This window comes from Strix uralensis, chromosome 7, assembly GCF_047716275.1.
Source record: "Strix uralensis isolate ZFMK-TIS-50842 chromosome 7, bStrUra1, whole genome shotgun sequence".
Lineage (NCBI taxonomy): Eukaryota > Metazoa > Chordata > Aves > Strigiformes > Strigidae > Strix > Strix uralensis.
Window position 1 is genome coordinate 20,284,619 of NC_133978.1, and position 23,349 is coordinate 20,307,967.

At 47.4% G+C, this 23,349-nt stretch overlaps 1 protein-coding gene across 2 annotated transcripts; it reads left to right on the top strand.

Annotated features, from left to right (window-relative positions):
- The first annotated feature begins 5,009 nt into the window (after positions 1 to 5,009).
- On the top strand, positions 5,010 to 17,002 carry NOLC1 (nucleolar and coiled-body phosphoprotein 1). 2 transcript variants are annotated; one of them, XM_074874754.1, is made up of 14 exons: positions 5,010 to 5,136; positions 5,223 to 5,278; positions 5,421 to 5,542; positions 7,108 to 7,223; positions 8,010 to 8,151; positions 8,674 to 8,777; positions 9,465 to 9,615; positions 10,455 to 10,595; positions 10,983 to 11,072; positions 12,378 to 12,524; positions 12,771 to 13,319; positions 14,023 to 14,135; positions 14,520 to 14,600; positions 14,885 to 17,002. In XM_074874754.1, the coding sequence occupies exons 1-14, from the start codon at positions 5,026 to 5,028 to the stop codon at positions 15,041 to 15,043; spliced, it is 2,082 nt and encodes a 693-aa protein (XP_074730855.1). In that variant the 5' UTR covers positions 5,010 to 5,025; the 3' UTR covers positions 15,044 to 17,002. The 2 variants fall into 2 exon arrangements, with proteins under 2 accessions (XP_074730855.1, XP_074730856.1); XM_074874755.1 differs by lacking the exon at positions 10,455 to 10,595.
- The last annotated feature ends 6,347 nt before the right edge of the window (positions 17,003 to 23,349 follow it).

A 23,349-nucleotide genomic window follows, 5' to 3' on the forward strand; every position in this document is an offset into this window, starting at 1 on the left:
CCGGCCCCGCCTCCCGCCCCGCCACCGCCCGCCTGCCCGGGGCGGGACGGCGCTCGGCAGCGAGGGGCGGCCTGGCCGGGACGGGAGGGCGCTCGGCAGCGGCGGCGCGGGGGGCGGCCCGCGACGCCCTCGGCAGCGCCCGGCACAGGGCGGCTGCGTTCGGCCCCGCATCGCCTTCCAGGTACGCGGCGGTGTTATTGATTTACCAATAAGTAGAAGAAATTGTGTTTGATTTAATAGAAATATAAAATCATAAGAAATATTTAGTAAAATTTTTGTTGTGGTTTGTGTTGGCAACCAATTGCTGCTTTAGAGTCACCTATACAGTCCCATACCAAGGCCGAAGAGATTGGTCATAATCATTTAGTAGAAACGTTTGGAACCTAAGTAACCAAATACAAACTGATCTGCAAGTTGATTTATAATATATAGATAGGACCAGGAGAATACAAGTAGTTGTCAAAGTCTAGGATTAATAGAAACTTGGGGAAACAACCGTAACAGCTTACAAGTACTTGCCAAGGAAACTGTGTTTGTGTATGAAACTGTGTCCTTGGGAATTGTGTTTGTGTATGAAACTGTGTCCTTGGAAATTGTATATGAAAAGTTCTATATAAGATGAGTGATTTCAGTGCTTGGCGCGCGTTGTTGGTGAGAATACTCCCCTGCGCGCCCGGCCGTCAATAAAGAAGTGTCTGCTTATCTGCATCAAATTGGTGTTGATAAGTTCTTTATTCTGGATTTTCGGTAACAGCGGGATTCTCCTGCCCTAGGAGGGCCATTCCCTTTTCCAGCTGGCTCCAATCTCGTATTCCATAGGAGGCCGGGGAAAAGAGCGCTACAATGAGGAAAGGTGATGCGTTATGGTGATACAGAAACTCCACATCCTTAATCACTTAGAGCAACGGTTGTGGAGAACAAGCGAGACCTGCTTTGTGCACACCCCTAACTTAGGCTTCGACTTCTGTCTTCCACGAGCAAGGAGTTTTATTTTTCCCTTGGGGAAAAACAAGTTGTTCCACATGGAATGAAGCCACTTCATGTTCTGTGTTTTCCTCTAGAAGATGCTGTCTTTTAACCTCAGTTTACCAGATTCCATATGACTACGCTCATGTTTGAGTACAGAGAAAATAAGCAGTGGAAGGACACTGCCGGAGTTCAGACAGTAGGACTCAATTTAATTTTGTCTCTGAAGACAAAGCAACAGATTCTGCCTAAATAAGTCGATTCTTTTGCAAACTTGCACTGATTTGCATTCAGAAACATCTTTGCTGAGAACCAGTGAAGTCTGTCGCAAAGCAAAAGCAAACTCCGTACAGCTGGTTTCCCAGTCAGGACAGTCACTCCCAAGCAGTCAGAGGACATTCTGTGTGCAGCTTACTTAATGTCACAAACACTTAAGAGTTAGAACAGAGCTGGTTACAAACAATAAGGAACCAACTGTTCCCTACTAATCAACTCCTATCAAACTCTCCTGTTACCTCCAAACCTTTCTTTTCCCAAAACTGACTTTAAGCTTACAAACTGTGTGCCACAGCCTGTCTTCCAAAAACACAGTGTTTGCTCCCACAATAATAAAGTAGTAGGATAAAAAAAGACTTCCTGATGATACAGCTTTATGAGAAACTCCAGGTATGCAGAGAAGAAACCAGCACTTTCCCATTGGAATCATCCTGAAAAATGTACAATAGAATAAAAACCACCTGGGCGCTGGAGAAGCATGCAAATATAGAATCTAATTGGGATTTATGTGAGGGACAAAAATTCACTAGCTGGAAACTAGAGTCTCTAGCCAAATTCTTTGACTATTATGGAACAATACACATATATTAAGAACTAGTAAAACAGATGGATAACCACATATATGATTTTATAATGATTTTTCCACATTATTTCCCTTGTAAAGCTGTTTATCTTCTAACGTTCAGAATAAAAAGTTAAAAACAAAATCATCTCTCTGATGTTAGATGAGGATTTCAACATGCTCCTTGGAATGAGCTTTTAAATTCTTTTTTTTTAAAGCCTTGCAATATCAAAGGGCTAGCAGAGTCAGCTTCCTGCTTTGTGGGAACCCATGGGGCTTCTCCATATGTAGCAGTGTCACTTAGCACACTATGTATTTTATTTAATCAATGCAAAGCCCACAGGAAACCTCTTTAGGGTTTAAACTTCCTAAGTCACTAAAGTTAAATTAATGTGCCTCCCCAAAGAAGCTTAAGTAAAATAACTGCTAGCATGTTGTTTCAGCAACCTTTACAGCACCCTCCACCTAAAAACTTAGATGACAAATTGAGGCAAAAGCCCCTTCACACCCTTGAACATTAGGCTGGCCGAAGGGAGTTAGCTTGTAATGAATTAAGAACAAAATAGAGAGCGCCTTTCATCCTCCCTGGCTCAAAATTGACTTTACAAGTCAACATTCCTCCCTTCAATTCACTGCAGCATGTGAACACAGTTGTATTTGCAGCATTATTCTCAAGGGTCTGTCTTATCCCTGTCCAAAGAGAAGGACTAGATTGCTCCTTCTGGAGCCATTGCTTTTTTGCTAGGTACTTTTGAGGGGTAACAAGGAAAGGATTCAGTAAGTGTTTGAATACCCATGCCATCTCTCTTCACTTTTCTTGGACATAAAAAGAATGGGAAAACCACAGAACTCTGACAGGAATGCTCTGAGGTGAACAGCTCTCCCTGCAGCTTTACCCAAAGAGATACACCAGCCAAGGGGAAGGACTGAAAAGACCTGACGAGTAGGTGAAGGGAGCAAAGGAATTCACAAGCAGTAGCATAAAACAGTTGCAATTTGCTTGGTTTTTAGATTCCAGGATTTCCCACTACTGCCTTGGGGAATACAAGAATGAAATAGCTTTCCTTGCACGGTTACTGCCCTACCAGGTCATCTGGACAGTTGCAGGCACAACACAGGGGAACACACCTAGACAGCCACACACCTCTGAAGAGCAGCAGTCACACAGCATCTGGGAACAGACCTAACTAGCAAAGGCCTGGCACGAGAGGGAGATGCTTACTAATCGGGTGAGAAGCAAAGTGAGCCAGTGAAGCAAACACAGCTAGTAATTTCCCTGGTTCCTCACAGCAGTTACTTCAGACAGCAGGACTTAAAATAAGGATGGTTTACCAGCAATGGCTGCGTCTCTTCCTTTCTTACGCAGACAAAAGCACAGAACTTATGCTGAGCTTTGCAGATGAAGCTTGCAGATGTAGCTTACTGTGGATGGAAGCTACAAGAACTGAGAGAAATACTGGTTCCTGGAAACAGTTTCCTTTCTGCAATGCAGCCCTGAGTTATTCCACACATAACAGAGGCAGGGCAGACCAGGGGCATCTGAAAACAAAGTACACATATTTAACAAGCCCTCAGCTGGACGTGCCTTTTCTACACTACAGGCAACAGCACCTGTATAAAATGACAGAATCTTACAGTACAGTCTACCACTACAAGAGCTGCTTTTATTTCCCCAGCAGTGCAAACGTGGCACCTTCCAGAGACAGCAGTAACAGGCGAGCTCTGCTGGGCACAGAGCCTGCCCACAGGGGTGTTCAGCAAGCACTACCTAACTGCACACAAGGGGAACAGAACCCCTGCACTGCAGGGCACAGCTGTATTTGGAGATGGTTAAGAACAGAGGGCTAGGTAGTGGAAACGTAAAGAGCATAACACTACCTACCTACTACTGCAGCTGCTTGTTTGACCCTAGCAGCCCTAACTCAGGACTTTTAGCACAGGACTCTCTTCTTTCTTTACCCTTATAGGCTTTATAGTACACTCCATTGAAGACAATTTTTTAAAAGCCCCATCACAAAGACAACAAGAACAGAGAGCACTACATCCATCAGAGCAAATCCTCTATTTCACAAAGTTCAGTGGAGAAATGACTAATTTAAAGCCGCTCCAATATACAACAGCTGAATGAAATCTCCTCCTTATCAGGATCCTGAGTACACTAACAGGCCATGCTTGTCCTCAGCAGCCTCACCCGGGGCTTCCACACCCACCCTTTGCCCATAGGCTCAGGAGCTCTATTTAAGCTCAGGCCTGGGCCTCCAGTACTTGTCTATCCTATTTCATAGGTATGCTTGTTTTAAGCCTGATCTCTGACCCTACCTCACTGAGGGCCTTCAGACTTCTGTTGTAAGTAACCTTACTGTCCCTTCCCTCTCTGACCCTCTCTGGTCCCTTTAGACCCACAGTGTTACTTTTACCCTAGCCCTTCCTCTGGCACCATTCTCCTTTGCTCCCGAATAGATTCTCGCTAGACCTGACTCATAGCTCACCTTTCTCGGGACTGCCAGTGAATCTTGTTGCCAACATCTGGCTCTCCCTACCATGTTTAAGCTATGTGAGCCTGCACCCTGTCGGTGAGGTCACTGACAGCACTCAGGTTGCCTACAGCTACCAGTTTGTTCTCCTCTATGGAGCAGCCTGGCTTCTTCTGGTCCCTACCATTCTCCTTTCAGTGATCATACTTAAAATGGATTACAACTATGAGTAGACTGATGGGGGGCGAAGGGGGAGAAGAGTTTAAGCGGACTGAAGTCTTCCCCCTCCAACCGTCATATGTCCTAAGTCTCCTTGCAGAAACTGTCCCGGGTTCCCACCTCCTCTCCGCTGTGGGCCCTAAACCTGCCTCTGCACCACAAGCACCTTCCGCCCCGCCTGTTGCCTTAGCCCAGCCGCGGCGCCACCACTGAGCGGGACCTTTCCAAATCCCCTCACGCCGGCAGGATGGCTGTGCCTCACGGGTCCCTCCTCTGCGCGCCCGCCGCGCCAGCAGGCCTCTCCTCCTGGCTGCCGCTGCCGAGCACCGAGACCTGCACGCCGAGGCCCGCCTCCCCTACACCGCACCCGGCGGCTCCTCTTCCCCACACGCCCCCCCCCGCCGGCCCCTCACAGCCCGACCAACATGGCGGGGAGGGCAGAGCCACAGCGGCGCGCGCACGTCCGTGCGTGGCGTGGCGTAGCGCGGCGCGCGCGTGCGCGCCGGCGGCACGTGGCGGCGGGGCAGCATGGCGGAGTGGCGCGCGGTGCCCAGCGACCTCTTCCCCTTCGTGCTCGCCTTCCTGCGCGAGAACCGCTTCGAGGGCGCCGCGCGCGCCTTCGCCAGGGAGGCGGCGGCGGTAAGCGGGGGGGGCGGCCCGGGGGGGGCTGGGTGCTTGCCTGCCTGCCTGCCTGCCTGCCTGACGCGGCCTCTCTCTTGGTTTAGAAGGAGCAGGACCCCAATGCAGCCTCCCTCCTGGACATCTTCAGTTACTGGCTGAAGTAAGTGCCCCTCCGGCGGCGGGGGCCGCACTTACCGGGCCCGGGGGCGAGGGAAGCTCTATCGCGCTGCCGGGCTCCCTCCGGCACCAGCCGCCATCCGGCCCTCGCCTCGTAGTCTCCGGCTCAGCCTTTCTCCCTGTAGGTCTCCAGCGGCCAAGAAGAGAAAGCTCGTTCCCAACGGCCCCCAGGCGAAGAGGAAGCCGGCCTCCAGCAGCGATGACAGCTCCAGCGAGGAGGACGAGACCCCCCCGGCCAAGAAACCAGGTGGGGTTTGTGAGCAGCCTTCAGGCAGGCCAGGGTTGTGTTGGACACGGGCTCCTCACCCGGATATAGAGCTCAGCTTCAGCGACTCATTTGAGGGCCTTCAGCAGCTCTCAGAGACTGGGTTTGTATCGATTGATCTTGTTTGCGGCAGGTCTTTTGCCCGTGGCATGTAAGGTATGTTCATCCTAGCGAAGGGATGATCTCTTCATCCAGTTATAATTTAAGTACATCAGGGTTTGTGTCTGCTAGAAGGTTTTAGTCATTCAGTTTGTCTCTTTTGGCTGAGACTGGTGAAGGCATTGGGCTGTATTGAGTTTTGAAGGTGCTGTTTAAATAGCACCTTAATTTCCTTGTCTATATTGAGGTTCTGCTTTCCAAACACTCACTGATAGGACATCTTGTCAGAGTTACTACTGCTTTCTTCAGCACATTCGACCTGTGTGTTGATTTAAATATTGAGTGAAATTTGGTTTTGAGTGCATGTAGATTGGGCTGGTACTCTCTTCATGGGAGGTAGCTACCTCATGATTTGTTTTCTGTGCTATTTTCCAGGGACTCTCAAGTTTCACTGAGAGCTTTAAAGGATGGTTTCCTATCTTGCTGTTGTAGGAAAACTGATTCAGGTTTTATAAGTGCTTTCACATTTGTTAAAATATGCATAATTTGACGAAACTGCGTGGCTAGGATTTATCAGGCTCCTCTGTATTGGTGGGCACCGTGACCTGTTTGATGCAGGGCAGTTGTACAGTGTATCCTCGAGTTCCAGAGAAATGCCAAGCATCCTTGCTCACCTGCTGCTTGTGTGAGGTTGCTACCCTCCTTTATCTCAAGCCTGTGTCCTAGTGTTATGAAAAAATACGTCCTTTCCCTGCTCTTTGGTATGCGATGAGCTGTATTTTTCCCTTTTTATCTGGAATTGTTCTTACACCTTGTCTTAATCACAGTGTATGCAAGTTTGTCTATATATAGCAGTAGGCTTGTTGGAGAGACACGGAAAGAAAACTGGTCTTCAACTGAGCCATCCTAAAGCTGAATTTGAACCTAGATCTGATTTTTATTTGATAAGGACAGCTGCAAATGTAATTTGAGGCAAAATTATTTCTTTTGCTCCACGTTATTAAAAAGCAGTCAGTAACCAGGAAGGGGCAGATTTGGCTAAAACGTGTTAAGCAAAGTGTCTGGAACTTTAACACAATGTTACGGTGGTTCTGTTTGGAAGTCTGCTTTTTCAGCGGGTTTTTGTAAGCTGGAAGGTGTGCAGACCCAGTTAATGTTAACTCGGTTTGTGGGGACACTTTCTTTGTGGGGTGTCCTTTTTGGTGATAGAAATCTGCTCTTCAGTGTGTATGTGACAAAGATAATATCTAGAGTGGGTTTTATCTTGTTGCCTACCCATTTTGGAGTCTTCTGCCACACCCTGCTCAAGAAACAGTCAGTGATGAACCTCAGTCATGGTTTAATGACTTTAGAATATCCTTTTGCCTTGATACATACTACTGCAGGATACAGGTTCATGAAAGTTGTGGATTCACATATCATCAATGTGTGCTGTCCCTTATTTGCAGCTAAAGCAGCAGCTGTGCCCAAGTCAAAAACAGTTCCTCCAGCCAAGAAGGCAGAGAGCAGCAGTGAGGACTCTAGTGATGATTCAGACTCGGAGGAGGAGAAGAAGCCAGCAAAGGTCAGCTTTTCTTTCCAGCATCTTTAATGCGTGTTTGACAGTGATGGATAGTAGCAAATTTGACGAGCAGAATTCTCTCTGAAATTGGACTCACCTTTCCTGAACTATGAAGTGCCTAGACTGCTTCAGGTACAATGTAAGAAGACCTTTCTGTAGTGGGTGGTGTGCCATTTGGACAGGTCCCATGAAAAATTAATTTCATGTCCAGCACTCACTTTGTTTCATATTCTAGTCTGTTCCTTCTTTTTATCCTAAGTCTGCCAGGGCTTACTTTTTTGCAGAGAAAGATTTATTTACAATTGCTAAAATAAATCTGATCTTTTTTTTTACATATGTGTATATATAAAGAGACAATCTTCTCTTTCCTTCTTTTTGCTGCAGTCATAGTCTTGATAAGTGATGGGGGGGAGGAATCTTGCAGTCAGTGTACACTAGAGGAGACCAGCCAGAGTTGCCCAGTCAGCATTTTCAGTCTTCAAACTAGTGTGATCTGGAGAAGGAAGAGAACAGTGCCAGCCTGAGAGCCACCCCATTTTGAGGATGCAGAACTGGAGACTGGGGTGCAAAGGAAGTCTCCCATGGGCTGCTGGGAGGTTTCCCAGAGCAAAATCGTTATCCAGGGATTTTCAGGCCCTAACCATTAGGCAGAGTGGTGGTTCCAAGTCAAAATGGTAACCTCTTTGAAAGATGTCTGTTTATACTCTGTATATGTGTGTCTCACTTATTAGCTTCGTTTTTTCTTTTCATGGCTAAAAGGGCTAATTAGTTTTCTCTCCTGCTGTTTAGAAAGGCGCAAAACCTGTGGTGAAGCCAGCTGGAACCAAAATCCAGCCTCAGAAGAAAGCAGAAAGTTCCAGCTCTGACTCAAGCAGCTCAGATGAAGAAGCACCAAAGAAACAGCCACCAAAACCAACAACACCTAAATCGGGTACCTCTTATTGTGTATCATGAGTCAAAGCACAAAACCAGTAAAGACAGGGGAGGAGTGATGGGGGCTGTACCTGCACACAAAGGCATATATATTAATATAGCAGTCTGAAAATCTGCTGTCACTGCCATTTGCACTCCAGTCCAGTCTGCTTCTGACATGGAAGAGGTGAAGAACTGATTGCAAATAAAACATCTGGTTCCCAAATGCTGCATTGCTTGCATAAATAGCTGTAATCAGTAACCTTAAGTTGTGCTTTTGCCAGTGTCTTTCCCTCAGAAAGCAGAGAAGATCTTTACTTAGCCTTTAGTCCTGGAACTTCCGATGAGCTAGAAAGGACAGTTTTCTGAAAACTTCCTCTGAGCTTGCAGTAGAATAAAACAACAGTTTTGCAGTACTGCTTTAATCAGCCCTGTTGGCTTCCTGTGTTTCTTTTCTCTCTATGATACTTTATGCTGAATGTAATTACCCCTCACCTACCATAGCATATTTTCTAAAGTCTCTTTTTACTTATCTCAAAAGGAAGTAAAGCTGCCCAGGCAGCCACCAAGGTGGTCAATGGAAAAGCAGCAAGCAGTAGCAGCAGTAGTGAAGATTCTGATGAGGAAAAGACTGCACCAAAGAAGGTAAATTAGACCATGAAAAACTTAATGAACACTGTAGAAGTCTAGTAAAACTGGGTGTATCTCTGTCTTGCAGGCTTCATGAAATGTGTAGACAAAGGCACAGACTATACAGATGCTGGGAACAGTATTTTTGGCTCTCATACCTCCTTTTCCTTTATACAGTGGGATTATGTGTGTTAGCACCTCTCTATGCACTGGCTTTCTTCTTTAATACCTCCTTACCGCTTCCTCTGCTCCTTTTACAGGAAAACATCTCATTGTGTCATAACCATATTGTAGTCTCCATTATGTGTTCACTTTTACGTCACGCTTTTGTGCTTAGCTGTCTGTAACTTTAAGTTTTCCACTAGGGAATGTTTAAAAATGTTTTGTGCAACACAAAAAGAATCATAGTTGTGTTTAGTCAAGTGACAGTTGCTACCATTTCAGTCAGTTCTGTGCCCCTTAGTCAGAGGAGCTCCTTGTTAGGGATTCACGTGGCAGAAAACAATAGCAGAGTAGCCAGAAAAATCATGATGTTCATGTGTTTCCTAAAATCTGCATGAGAGTCTTTGTTAATCTCTCTCCCTTTGTCTTCAAAATTTGCTCTCTTAAGTGAGGTGGAAGAGTTAAATAAACCACATCCAGTTGTCCCCGCAAGATTCCTGTAACTTCCTCTTTGTGTATTTCTTTTCTTCTTGTGATAAGGCTGTTCCCAAGAAATCACCTCTGCCGAAACCTGCAGCCACTCAAGCATGTCCAGGGAAAAACAAACGTGCCAAGGAAAGTTCCAGTAGTGAGGACTCATCTGACAGCTCAGACAGTGAAAAGCCACCTGCAAAACAAAAGCTGAAGTCTGGTAAGTACTAAATACCATTGCTGCTGTGTGGGGGGATGCTTTTGTTAGTCCTGCTGTCCTGGGAGAAGTGTGTGCAGGGCACAGGCAGGTCTTGCTGCACACAAGTTTCCAGGTGATGCTGGTGGTGGTAAGCTAAGTTTAGAATTCAGCTCCTCCCTCAGCGAGGGGTGTGTGGAGTGAGAGGTTCTGACAGGTTCTGCTCGGTTTGCTGCATGTCCTCTATTCAGGGAGCCTTTAAGTATGTTCTTCCTGCAGATTTCCTGTCTGCCAGGATTTGGGAAGTAATTTGTCACTGGTTTGGTTATTCTTTAACTGAAGCAATTTAAGCTTTTTAAAGTTTTTTGTGAAGTATCCAGGGCTGTGCAGTTGCAGTCCAGCAGTTGGGTTAAATGGGCCTCTGCTCAATATAGTATAGTGCTTTTAGGATTCCAGTAGAGAGCTGATCTGAGTGGAGGATCAAGCATGGAAACTCAGTCTGATTCTCTAACCAGAGGATTTGAGAAGGCAACAAACAAAAACAATCAACAATTGACATCTCTATTTTTTCTGGAAAAGTTTGGCGGCACAAGCTCACATTCTTCTAAAAGTGCAGAGAAAACTTCTGCAGAGATGATTGAGTCAGCGGAACCTTGAGAGGAGAGCTAAACTCACAGTAGAAGGGAGGTAGCACTGGGGTGGGTGTAACCTTTCAAATTATAAGCTAATATCTTTAGTTGTAGATACAGAAGGGGAATAAATGGAACCAAATAGCAGAAGTGCTTTATTCTAACTACAACAAACATGTCTGGTGCCGCTTGCATTATCATGCGGGCATCTGAATGCTGTGTCTCCCTTCATAGGTCAATACAGTGCTGTGCCGCCTCCTCAAGCTACGCAGACAAAGAAGGGCCTTGCCAAGGCCCCTACAAAAAAGGCTGAGAGCAGTGACTCTTCAGACAGTAGTGATGAGGCAGAGCAGGTGCCCCCAAAGGGCGGAGCAGGTATGTTGTGAGAAGAGGAGGCTGCAGAGGAAGTACTACATGGTGTGCACAGTATTTTGGTTTTCTTGAAAAAGCCAATTGACTTTGGTTTGTGTTTCTATTTGCTTCTCTGGAAGCTTCTGAATAATTTGAAGGCACCCCAAACAACACTCTGTACAACCTGTGGATCCAAACTGTGCAGGTTGGATTACTTTGCACGTGTTAGTTTGAAAAGTCATCAGAATCTAGTATAGCAGGAATAAGACTGGTCCTTGCTTGACTTCTGGTGTGCTGACTGAATGGCTGGTGCACTGAGAAAGGGAGCTTTTTCACATCTGGAAAGGTTTGGATCTTGGGACAATGGTTTGGTGTGGATGTGGCCTGTTAATTTTAAACTTGCTTTTGCAGGCAAAGCAGTAGCAGCTAAAACAATCCCTGGCCCCCAAAACAAAGCTGTGACTACCAAGAAGGCTGAATCAAGTTCTGACAGTGACTCAGGTAATTCACGAAATAAAGTTCTGATTTTTTTGTGTTAATGTCTTTATTGGTCAGGTTGCTGTATAGTGGTGTATCTGCTAAGATCCTTAGCGTATGAGCTCAAAAGCTTCACAGTCTCCATAGCTAACAAGATGTGAAATTGAAAAATGGCAGCCTGCTATGCAGAGAGGAGTCTGACCATGAGACATCAGTGAGAGCATTGGCAAGTGCAGGAAGGTCTGCATGTTGCTAGATGGAAAGAGTGGGGCATCATGTGTATTGGGTTTCTCTGAGAAGGTTAATGGTTATACTTTTTTTGAGGATCTGTGTCTTAAGATTTTTGGTTTCTATTATCCCATTGTGTTTGGGAGAAATTTCCACAATAAAAAATGTTACTGCCATACCAAGTTCAAAATAGACTCAAAAGAGGCCTTCTCCTAATGTGACCCTAGAAATGGGGGCAGTGTGCTTTGTATCTCCTGGTGATCAGGTTTAAGGTTTGCAATGCTGTATTTCCCATGTACTAGTTCACGGTGCTTCTGTTGTGTATCTCAACATCTCTGGTGCCACAGCAGGGACTGTAGGTGGCAGCTGCCTATCTGTCTGCAGACAGCTAGCACTGGACTGTGTGATCCTTCAACAAGTGGCAGGGTTTGTGTGATTTCTGGTTTTGTTGCCTAGTTTCTCACAAATGGACAAGGTTTTGATTACTGTTATTAAAGTGTTCAGAAATGTTGGAATAGATCTGGCTTAGCATTCCAGATTGCTGTGACACATGATGCAAAGGCATATTTGTATGCAGGAGTCTCCATTCCATCCTCAGACTGCTGCTAAACACATCTGATACAGAAAATAGAAACCTAGAATGAGACACTGTGCTGTTGCTGTCTCAGCTTTCATGCTTTGCCAATTTTATCTCCTAATTTTTGCCTCTTCTTTGATCTTTACCACATAACTTCTTTTCTTGATGTTTATTCTCCCTGAGTTCTTGGTGATACCTGTACTTTCTCCAGTCCCTTATTTTGTACTCCTCTCGAAATACCTGCTTCCTTCTGCATGCATTAGTGAAGAACTTAAACTGTTTGTTTCTACTTCCTCCCAACAAAGAAGATATATGGAAGGATGAATGCTGTCCCCTGACCATTCCAGTGTTCATCAAATGCTGCTTATTGCCAGTTATCTAGTGGCTCAGCCTTGGGCCACAACCTGTTTTGATTTTCACTTCCCCGTGAGTTATATACATGTTATTACTAAAGTAACTTGCACCAGAGGCTTATTAACTTAAAGAACATCCTTTTTTTTTTTTTTTTTTTTTTTTTTGTTTAGATTCTAGCTCTGAGGATGACAAGAAGAAGGTAGGGAGTAAGCTCTCAGCTAAACAACCTGTGATAAAGAATACTTCCAAACCAGCAAAAGTAGCTGTCAAGCCTGGACAAGCAAAGAAAGACTCCAGTTCTTCCTCAGACAGCTCAGGTATTGGGGTGGGAGGAAAGGAGAATTTCCACATGCATGTTGTGCTTACTCAGACCTCTGTGTTTCTGTGCTTACTCAGACCTCTGTGTTTCTAGGCAGGGTATGAGGGTGTAGTTGGACAGGAATACCCATTGCAGTGTTGTTTCAAGCAGCTAATGAAGTGCACTGCATATCAACATTGAATCTGTACGTTAGCTTCATGTTGAAGGAATGGGGCTTAGCCTTGATTTTTCTTTTCTATTCTAGATTCTGATAGCTCTGACAAGAAGGCTCCTGTGAAGCCCCCAACTAAAGCAGCAACCCCTGCAACAAAGAAGTCACCAGCTGCCACAAAGAAAGCACAAAGTAGCTCTGATTCAGATAGCAGCTCCAGCAGCTCTGAGGATGAGAAAAAGAAAAGCACTTTGGCTAAATTAGCGGGCAAAGTGGGTAAGCCGGTGTCCAAACCTTCCACCCCAGCTCCCAAAGCAGGCACTTCTGACTCTGATAGCTCAAGCAGTGAAGAAGAAAAGAAGCCAGCAGTGAAACAAGCCAGCAAATCTACAGGGGCAGCAAAAGCAGCTGTGGGGAAGAAGACAGCTGCTTCTAGTAGTAGCAGCAGCTCATCTGATAGTTCCAGCGAAGAGGATGAGAAGCCCAAAAAAGCAGGGAAAGGAGCACAGAACAGTTCTAAGACCACTGCCTCCAAAGAGAAAGCAAAAGCATCCATACCAGCAGCAAACAACCTGAAATCTAAGCCAGCTGGTGGCAGCAGTGAAAGCAGCTCTGAAGAAGAGACTGGAAAAGTCAACGGAGGTATCTGCAGTCTGGGAAGTGGGTCTGTCAGGCAATGTTACTGAGCTAAGCATGAATAGGAGCCTTTCCTAAACAATATTCAGTCTAATCTCTGTGTGCTATTAGATTATGCCATCTGGTGCAGTACTGAGAGGGAATGGTTAGTTTTTAATTTGGTGTGATGCTTTTTGTCTGTAGTTTGTATCTGCTGGCAATGAATTTGTGGTAACATGAAGTACATTTCTGTACAGTTGTTGCCAATTGCCATCTGTGCATGCACAAGATTGTTAGTGACAGCAAGGCAGACTGCTGGAGGACCTTGTGAGTGGGACACCACAGGTGACGATGCTCCAGTGCACAATCTCAATCTTTATTCCGAACAGCTTTGAATGCTCGAGTGATGTGTGCAAATGCATACTGTGCGACTCCAAGAACTGGCGAATTTTAACCGACAGAACTTTGTCAAGTGCACTAAATCATTAATATAGAGGTACCCTATTCCACAAAATTGACTTTATCCGTTAGGATAGGATGACAAAATCTTTGCTGAGCCAGAATGGCTATTAGTGTCTGTTACAGCAGTCTGCTTTCTGGGTGTGGTAATGCAGGGCCTGATTCTCACACCTGTGTCAACACTGGCTTTGCATTCTGGGGGAGGGATGCCATTACCTTTCCCAATACTGCAGTTACTACCTTTGAAGTTTTACTGTTGTACATCTAACAGGCACGATCAGGAAGAAACAGAAGAGGGAAGATGTTCAGGAGCCAGAGACACCACACAGTAAAAAGGCAAAGATCAAAGCCAAAACACCACACACCGTTCCCAAGGTGAAACGGGTGAGTGAGGGTGGACGGTGGTGATTGGTGGGAGAGGCATCTCTGCCTCATGAAGTAGGCTTGTTTTGGGGGGAGGCTGGGCCCACAGAATTATTTGTATTTTTGCTCCATCCTCAAGCACTTGAACCTTGTCTGGAGAACCCTAGGGAGTGCACATATGTGCATAATATTATTCTGGCAAAGGTTGATTGGATATGCTTGCACAGGAGCATCCTTGAGCTGCCTGATCTGAAGAAGGGAAAGAATTATGAATCTGAGAAACACTTAAAGATTGAGGTGATGTGAACAGCGCTCCTTATTTGCAGAGCAAGGAGGGAAGGAGGTTGTCACTAAGGGAATATCATGTGCCTGTATGTGCTTACTGTATCTCATCTTCTTTAACAGCCAGCCTCTCCATTCCGCCGCGTAAGGGAAGAAGAGATTGAGGTGGATGCCCGTGTTGCTGATAACTCATTTGAAGCAAAGGTAGGGCTAGGTAGTGCCCAGAGTGGTAACACTAGGCGTCTGCAAATACATGTCAGCAGAGCAGCCTTGGTGTGCCTGTGGGCAGCCTTTTTGGTGGGAACTTTTTCCACCAGGAGGTGCTGTTAGGAAGTGTGTGAGCACTGGCAGGGGGTGTGTGGGAGAGTGGAATCAGCTTCAGTGTTATTGTACTGGTGTTTGCTGGGTAGGATGAAGTGCAAAGCCTCGCCTTTACTCTCTTGGGTACTGACCTGCATTTTTTTCTTCTCCCCCTTCATCCTTCACAGAAAGGAGCAGCTGGTGACTGGGGTGAGAAGGCTAACAATATCCTGAAATTCACTAAAGGCAAATCTTTCCGCCATGAGAAGACAAAGAAAAAACGAGGCAGCTACCGTGGGGGCACTATATCGACCCAAGTCAATTCCGTCAAGTTTGAAAGTGACTGAGAATGTTTCCTTTAGAATTCATAAACCATCTGCTCACCAGAATGGCTTGGATGGGCATGTGGACATTATGGATGTCAACCCTGCCTGGAATGCTACCTCCCCAAGCCCATTGTGGGGCCGGCAGCTCCAGCGTGGGGATATGGGAGAATGGTTGGATGTTTCCCCCTTTTATTTCTAATTCTGGTTTAGGCCCTTCTTTTGGAGCCATCCTTGAGCTGGTGTTAGTGGCACCACTAGGGTAACCTCCAAGACTTAAATTTTCTACAGTCTTATTTTAAAAGGCTGGCAGGGATTTTTCACTTCAGTTTCCGGCCCATCTAGTAGAAGAAAGAGAAATCATTTTCCTGTATCTTAACCTCCCACTTCTTTTTCAGCCTCAGATACCTGTGAAATGGCAAGTATTGTAACTTGCCTTTGACCTAGTTACTGTAAGAGCAACAACTGATTTGAACCCTCTGGCTGTAATCCCCACCTGACATTTCAAATTCACAGTCGCAGGGTTCCTCTTTACTGTTTCCTTCTTTTATGGTTTCACCTTGCAATAAATTCCTACCTTCCTCTTCCTTCCACTCCTGTTGAGGCCACTAACCAGAGTACTTAAAGAAGCAGAGTCTGAATAACCTTAGTCGAATAACTGTATTGCTTGCAGTTGCAAGTTGGGGGCTTTTATTGGAAAGACCAAGGTCTCTGGTACTGTTGTGGCACTCTTGATAACACTTTCATTGGGAATGGAGTGGAGATGTGCAGAAACTCTTGACTGCGTGGAGGTTATGATGTTTGGCTCAGTGGGAATGGGTAAGGAGGCAGAGGAGATAAAGCCCTCTTTTCTACCGAGCTCTGCTTTTTCTGTGTTTTTGTTTCAGAGGCTCTAACTGCAGTGTGGCATTGCTCCTTGTTCTTTCAACAGAAAACATGCCAGCTTATGCTTACTCCCAGCAATGTGCCGTGCAGCTTGTTAGGAGTCAAGATGAATGTATCATTAATGCCTTAAATTTCTGGGTTGGATCAGTTGCTCTTTGAGCTGTTTTCCATCTGTTAAATCCCTCTCAAGAAGAAAAATGCCAGTTTCCCCATAGCACTGAGGCAAGTAAAGCCTGGTGCTGTAAGGTTTGAAGTGTTAGCTACAAGTACATGTTTGGTATGGGAAATTTCAATAAATTCAATAACTTGCAGCCTAAACTGAGATTTCATGAGCAACTGAGATAATGTAATGGCCTACTGTTGTTGAGGGGTTCAGTTGCGTGACTGCCTCCTTATTTCTGGTGTAACTTGCACCTGGTGGAAAATGGTTGTCCCAGCTACTTTTTTTCCCCTGTTAGGTGGGTTAATTTAATTTAATTTTAGTTGGTGGAGCAGTCTGCTGAGCCCATAGCCAGTATCAATTGAACAGCGGTAGTGCATGTTTGGGAAACGGGGTAGTGGGCTGTGAGAACTGCTGACCCCATCTCATGAAACTGCCAGCCACTGAAAGGTTATACAGGGCCTGATTTTCATGTTTCCATTCCCTCCCCAAAGGGTGACAGTGAGAAGAGCCTTGTTGTTACAAGAAGCTACATTTGTGTGCAAAGCAGTGTCACCTAATTGAGGGTTGGATGAGACTTGATGAGCCACCCCCATATACATGAGCTGCAACTTGTTCCAATGAGCATTTTTCAGGACTTCCCCTCTGACTTGCACAATCACTCTGGTGCCTGGATTCTAGGTTACAGTGCAGAGGGGCCCAGGAAACCACGGTTATTACAAGGAATTAAAGGTTAGAGGCCAAAGGAGGGTGGGAAGAGTGTTTTCTGTCTGGTGATTTGAACATTATCTTGCTTGTGTGATTTCTCATTTGCCCTCTTCTGTTTATCAGGAACTTACATTTGGAACTCTTAAATTTTTTTAAAAACTTGTGTTTCGGGGGTATTTTAAGTATGAGAATTTTAATGTGTTGGAAAATAAAGATTGCTGCCTTTGTAATCTGAGTGGACCTGGTAGTTAAAGGTGTGGAATAGCAGGTGGGAAAAGGGAGGGTATCAGTGCTGGGGGTGAGGTAGCACTGTCTCTACATCTGTCTACAACCACTTTTTATGTCCATAGTTACACACTCTTGTGCATGCAACAACCCTTCAGAAGTGAAAGGTGGCCTGTGCAGCTGGCTGTCAAGTGATTCTGCAAGAAATTTGGATGAAACTCTAGGAGAATATTTGCTTATACTGAGACAAACTGAGGCTGCTTGAGTCCCTTGCCACCAGAATATCTGGTTAGCTCTTCTCAAATATTGCTACCAAGTTAGCTGTATGGCAGCTGGCAATATCACTTAGGTAGCAACAGCCTGTGGGAATAAGTAGCCATAGGCATAACTGAAAAATTATGTATATACCTAGTTAAAAGAAGTAATTTTTGTTTCCCCTTAGATTTCTTCCTGTTCCCCGGTGCAGGGAAAGGAAATTTGGTAACAGGTAGGGCCTGGTGGAGGTCTTGTGTGCTGTAATGCTTATTTTTACCCCTTGTGCTATGCCTCAATGGAAAGGTTGGGATGAATTAATTGCCAGGCGCACGGGGCTGTCAGTTGCTCTGTAACCAAGGCTGACTGCCACAGCCTTCCACCTCGAATGTGATGTTCTATGAGAACGTGTAGCACCATCTGTAGTTTCAGCAGCAGAGGCAAAGAATGCCAGCCTTGATGGAGATCAGCACTAGACTGAGCAAGCACTGAGGGGGAAATGTTTTTGTGAGACTCAAAGCTTCCATGTGCTTGGCCTTCCTAAGGAAAAACTGCTCCCTTCACAAGCTTTTGAAGCTGCTTGGCAGCCTTAACTAACTACATCTCTGCTCTGTGCTGCTGTCCCGGTGTAAAGGAAACGCCTCGTGGAGCACTTGAGCCTAGCTTCCCTGGGGATCAGTGGGGCAGTTTCAGCTGTGGTTAATGCTGGAACCGGACTGACAGGACATCCCACTCTGGCATGTGCTGTACCCGTATGCGTGCCCTGGAACACCAGCGTCCCCGTGCCCCGATGCGCCGTCCATTCATTCTGCTGTCCTGACCGCGGCGTGTGCAGCCCCCTGCCCCATCCTCTCGGGGAGCCCGCGGAGGGGGCCCGGCCCTGCGCGTCCCTGGGGAGCTGCTTGGCCGCCCTTTTGACGCGCTGGCCGAGTGGGAGCTGCCGGGCGCTGCCCCAGCGGGGGGGCGGCTCTCCGGGTCCCCACCGCCGACTTTCTCGCCCCGCCTCCGGGCCGCCGAGCGCCCGCCGCGGCCCGGCTCGGCCCGTGGGTGCGGCCCCTGGGCCGGGGCTGCCCCGCCCGGCCCCGCCCGCGCCCGCCGCCGCCCGGCCTGAAAGGGGAAGGCGGGCGGGCGGCGGCTGCTCCTCTCGCAGCGCCGCGACTCGGGCCGCGCTCCACAGCGGGACGCGCTGCAGGTGGGTGCCGGCACTGCTACCGGCGGGGCGGGCGCGGCGGGGGGGGGCCGGGGCGGGCGGTGCCGGAGGAGCCGGCACGGGAGCAGCTGCGGCCGGTGCTCCTCGTTCCCCGTCCCGCCGGGGCGGCTCTCGGCCCCGCAGGCGCGGCGCTGCCTCCCCGTCGGGGCGCCCACGACCAGCCCCGGGAGCGCCCCGCCGCCGCCGGTGCGAGCACGTCCGAGGGCTGCGGCGTCTGCCCCGCCGGGGGCCGTCCTGGCCGGCGGCCGTGCAGGGCGGGGGGGTGTCCTTCTACACACACCCACCCCCGCGGTGCTGGCGGCGGCAGCGGGGCCGGTGGTCTGCGCGGGCGGGCTGGCCCGCCGGTATGAACTGTGGGCGCGGGCGACGGTGGCACCCGCGGGTCCTGCGCAGCTGCCGGTCGCGCTGTGGGGTGCGCTGAAGGGCTGGGCTGAGCTGTCTGAGCTCTCGGTAGAGGCACCGGTGTGCTCCTCTGCTGCTGGAAGGAGCGAAGGCAACAGTGTGAGTTCTCAGCTGTCAGCTTGGGCCTGGCTCTGCCAGGACGCGTGTGAGCAGCCTGGGTGGCTTCAACGGGGCTACTGAAGGGCACGAGTTAAGCATCTGCTTAACTGTGCAGGATCAGAGCCTTGGCACCTGAACAAACGTTCAAAGCGCTTTTGTGTAACTTGCTTCATCTTCCTCTATGAGATTAGATCTCAGGAGTGTCTTCGCTCTCCTTGTTCTGCCTTCTCTCCCGGTGCATCCCTCCTCAGCCTTTGTTTATGGCAGCTCAGCCAGGTCACATTCCTCTGGTGTGCTCGGAGCCAGGGAGCTGTTTGGTTTGGTTGTTTTTTTCCTTTTTACGTGAGGGCGTCAATTGTTTTATTGAAGATAAGACTCATCTCTAGCTTCTCTACTGTAATTCTGTCAAATGTGATCAGACTAGTCTGTCAGGACTTTATCAATCCCCAGTGCTTCCTACACAAGGTTTCACAACCTTCTGGGGTGTTTAATGACTTTTCTTTTAATGTGGTGCTTCTCTGCAGAAAGAGGATGAAATGTAGGGCAGTAAGTGGAAGACTCTCGTGCCCACCCACCCCTCTTGACCGCTTCTCTAAAGTTTGGTGCACTTGTATCTATCCAGTTTTCTTTGCAGTCTCAAGAACTTGTTCAACTTGGCTGTCATACAGACATAACACCTTCTTAAGACCAAAATGTGCATTGAACTGTCATGTGCTTTCACTTCAAGGTCTATGGCTCACATGAATATTTGGAAATGGCCCCAAGCCTTTCTGTCTCTTGCATCCAGGGATTACAAATAATATTCTTAAGTGCTTCCACACTGCAGACCTGAGACCTCTCACAAGGAGCACAGCCTCACATCAGCTGCTTCTGTCTTGCAACCGTGTTGCAAGCGAGGGGAAAAGGCCATCCGGAAGAACTTGCTGTTGCAGAGCACTATGGCGTCACAAACCATCTCTGTCCTTTTCAGAAGACAACCAGGAAGCCTGTGGATATGGAGTGGGGGGAATCTCACTTACCACCTAGGCAGATTTAATGTATGATGAGAGGCCGGGTGGGGAAGCAAATGTGTGGTGTTTGACACCATCCCCCAGCTCCATTTCTTGAAGGTGTGTGTAGTTTCAAATGCCTTGACAAGCTGAGATACAGATCTTTATTTCTCTTCTTGGTTGTTATGGACCACTGTTTTCTTTAGTACCCTGGCTGTGACCTATGGACTGCCAACTTCCTGCTGCCCCACAGATTCCTGCCTTGCCTCTAGAGCTTCCTCTATAAAACTCCAATGAGCCAGGAAGGATGTTGAAGATGGGCCCAAGGCCCCAAAAGTTTGGAACTGACTGGGGACTTGGGGATTGATTTGGACATCAATCTTTGTCCAAAACGGATGAGGATGAGCAGAGCGCTTCTGATGCCGTTGTGTGGAACCAGTAGCACCTAGTGTGATGCAAAGTGTGAGTTATTCTGATGCTGACCTGATCACTGCTGTGGTTGTTCCCTTTGGTCTTTTGGGGATCTGGGCTTTCTTCATTCTCTGTGTTTCTTGTGGGCCGCCATGAAGATGTTGAAAGAAAAATGCTAGAAAGGTACGCTGTTTTGAGCGGACCATCTGTGCACTATTCACTCTGTGTGTGAACAATATTTTAAAAAACTCAAGGCTGTAGGCTGCCTGGGGAGGCTTATAGTTGAAGGAGAGGGTTTTTTCTTGCTCATTGTTTTCTATACTAAAATACTAATACTAGTATTAGTATACTGTAATACTAATCTTAGCATACCATAATACTAATATTAGTATTGTAGTGTTAGTGTTATTTACCCAGGTGACTCTGGTAAAGCAGAAGTCTGTGATAAACCAGAGCACAGAAGCCCACCAAGAACTGGGTTGGATGTCATTGATGGTTAGACTGTCCTGCTTCAACATATGCTTTATTAACTGTACTTTATACAGCATTGTATCCTGTAGGTTTTTACTAGAAGTTCCCCTGGGCAGCTCCTACTTGTAGTGCGACATCTTCCTGCAGCGGCAGAATTGCTGTCGGAGCTGCATACCTGACTGCTTGCATGGAGTTTTGGCTTCCATAAATTAGCCACAGCTGGGTTAGCTGCCATCAACTTGATGGTAGCAGATGGCCCTGTTTTTTCTGGAACATGCGTAACAGATGAGGCAAACTTTGGTTTCTTAGTCCAGGAAGAGTTTTGAGCATTCAAGTGAAGATGCCTTTTCTGTTTGGCTTCAAATGAATTGTGCTGCTTTGTTAACTCTTGAGAAGTTTGCAGTGAAAACACTTCTTACTGTGAGCAAGAGCTTGATAGGCACTAGGATGCAGTAGAGGAAATAATTCAGCCCCATGGATACGTGTTTCCTAGTCCTTGGCAGGAACTAGGGAATACAAAGTACTGGAGGAGAGGGAGAGATGCAGAGGGTGGGGTCCTTGCAAGGGGGTCTGTTCGCAGCCTTTTCTTCGTGGGCTTCTCTGCTTAGACTGCTGGCTGTCAAGAATTTTTAGTACTTCAAGCTAGTAAAAGGCACCTGAATTAAAGAAACATCTATCTTTAGAGCTGTAGCTGTTCAGTTACTTCACTCAAGTTAAATGGATGTAATCTTACACTGATGTCAAAATCATACCCTGTCAAACATGTTAAATAGGGCAAAATCAAGGGACAGTTTTTCAGCCCAGTAAGAGGTTTCTCAGGGGAGTTTGAGGGATGTTTTCTCTCTGCACCCTTTCTGCTGCCTCCCATTTCAATTTCAGTGCTTTGCTGTGCCTCTGAAAGCAAACTCCCAGCAGCTGATGATGGCCAGACAAGCAGTGCAGGCAGGGATCCTGCTGCCTGCAGTGGCAGCCACGTGAGGGCTTCTACCTGCCCACCCCTACTACAGCAGGCTCTGGTTCTGGCTCTTACTGAGATGCCTGCTCTGCCCTATGTGCTGCAGTGGTGAAGCTTCAAGCCTCCGTGGCATGGGCTTTTTTAATGGTTTTCTTGAATGTTGACTTCTGACAGTGTTAATTGTGGTGTTAGAGGGATTGCTTTGTGTAAATAGGCCAGTTTTCATGGCCTTACTGAGCGCTTCTCATGACAACAGGGAAGGGTATGTTCTCCATTTACAAGCCGCCTTCTTTCAGTGGCAGTGCTATTTCTTGCAATATTTATCTGATTTAGCCCCTAGCCCAGGACTTCAGACCACAAATGAGGAGGTGGTTCTGTCTGCTCTCGGATTGGGTGTGGGATCTGTCACATATACTTGGATTTTGCACCTCTGCCGAGGTGCAGGCTGTGAATTCACCTCCCCACAGAATCCTGTTCCTATGCCCAACTATTTGGATGTTTCTTGAAGACCACCTGCCTGCAGCTCGGCAGTGGGTGCAGGCAGCTGAGCTCCTGTAGCCAGAGGGCTGGGCTGCAGCCAGTGCCCACGCTGCGGCTGGCGCTGCACTGGCTACAGCACCTGCCCTTGCTGGAGGATCCTGCTGCAAAGCTCGTGGGGCAGTTGTACCTGCATGTTCAGTGTTGGTAAGAGGAAAAGTGAGGAGGTGAGCAGGTGGATTTTGAGCTTTCCCTCATCTAGCCCTTGTATGCATAAGGTTTAGATCTTCTTTCCCCTTTGCTCTCAGCCCGAGATCCTAACGGTGACTAGTTGCTGAACAAGGGATGGAGCCAGCAGAGTGCTGCCCTTTGAGCTGGTAGTTAGGCCTTCATTATATCTCAGAAACACTAAAAGGCAGGGATGTGCCTGGTTGAAAGCCTGCTTGATGTATCCAGCACAGATCTAGGGCAGGAGCTATGACCAGGGTGCCTATCTGGGCACGGACAGAGCAGAGATCAGCTCTGGTGGGATTGAGCTGGGGTAGGAAAAAAGGTCCCTTCCTTCAGCCTGGCATCTTCCCACCCCTTAGGAAGATTTACAGCCTCCCTTGTTGCCTGGGCAGGGAGAAGGGGTTCCTGAGCCAGCACCTTTAGGGATTGCTCCTGATGTTGGAAGGGATGAAGCAGCCAAGACCAGTCTGCAAGTCTCCTGTGTCAGCCTCTTTCCCTGGCCTGAGGGCTGAGATTGACCCCTTGCTTGTCATTTGGATTTTGGTAGCCCCCAGAGGGTCCTGGCAGAGCTGAGGGTCTCAGCAGTGGCTGGAACATATGTCCATAGCAGGACATGGTCCTTGCTGAAAATGGGTAACAGGTTTTTTTCCTTCAAATAACTATTCCTTTCACCTGGACTGTTTCTTCACCTTTTCCATTGCCCAATGAGAAAACGCTCCACATATAAAACCACCTCTTCTGGTCTTCTCAGCACACTTATGTGTGTATGACCCACCAGGTGCCCCAGAACAAGCCTATACCTGTTCTTGTTATGGAGCCTGTCCTGAGATCCCACTGTCCTGGAGGCGGCCAGCA

Excerpts from the sequence above, each read along its gene's own strand:
- NOLC1 (XM_074874754.1), top strand. The coding sequence starts at position 5,026 with ATGGCGGAGTGGCGCGCGGTGCCCAGCGACCTCTTCCCCTTCGTGCTC. Across the intron at positions 9,616-10,454 it reads AAAACAAAAGCTGAAGTCTG|GTCAATACAGTGCTGTGCCG; the intron begins GTAAGTACTAAA and ends CTCCCTTCATAG. Across the intron at positions 14,601-14,884 it reads ATAACTCATTTGAAGCAAAG|AAAGGAGCAGCTGGTGACTG; the intron begins GTAGGGCTAGGT and ends CATCCTTCACAG.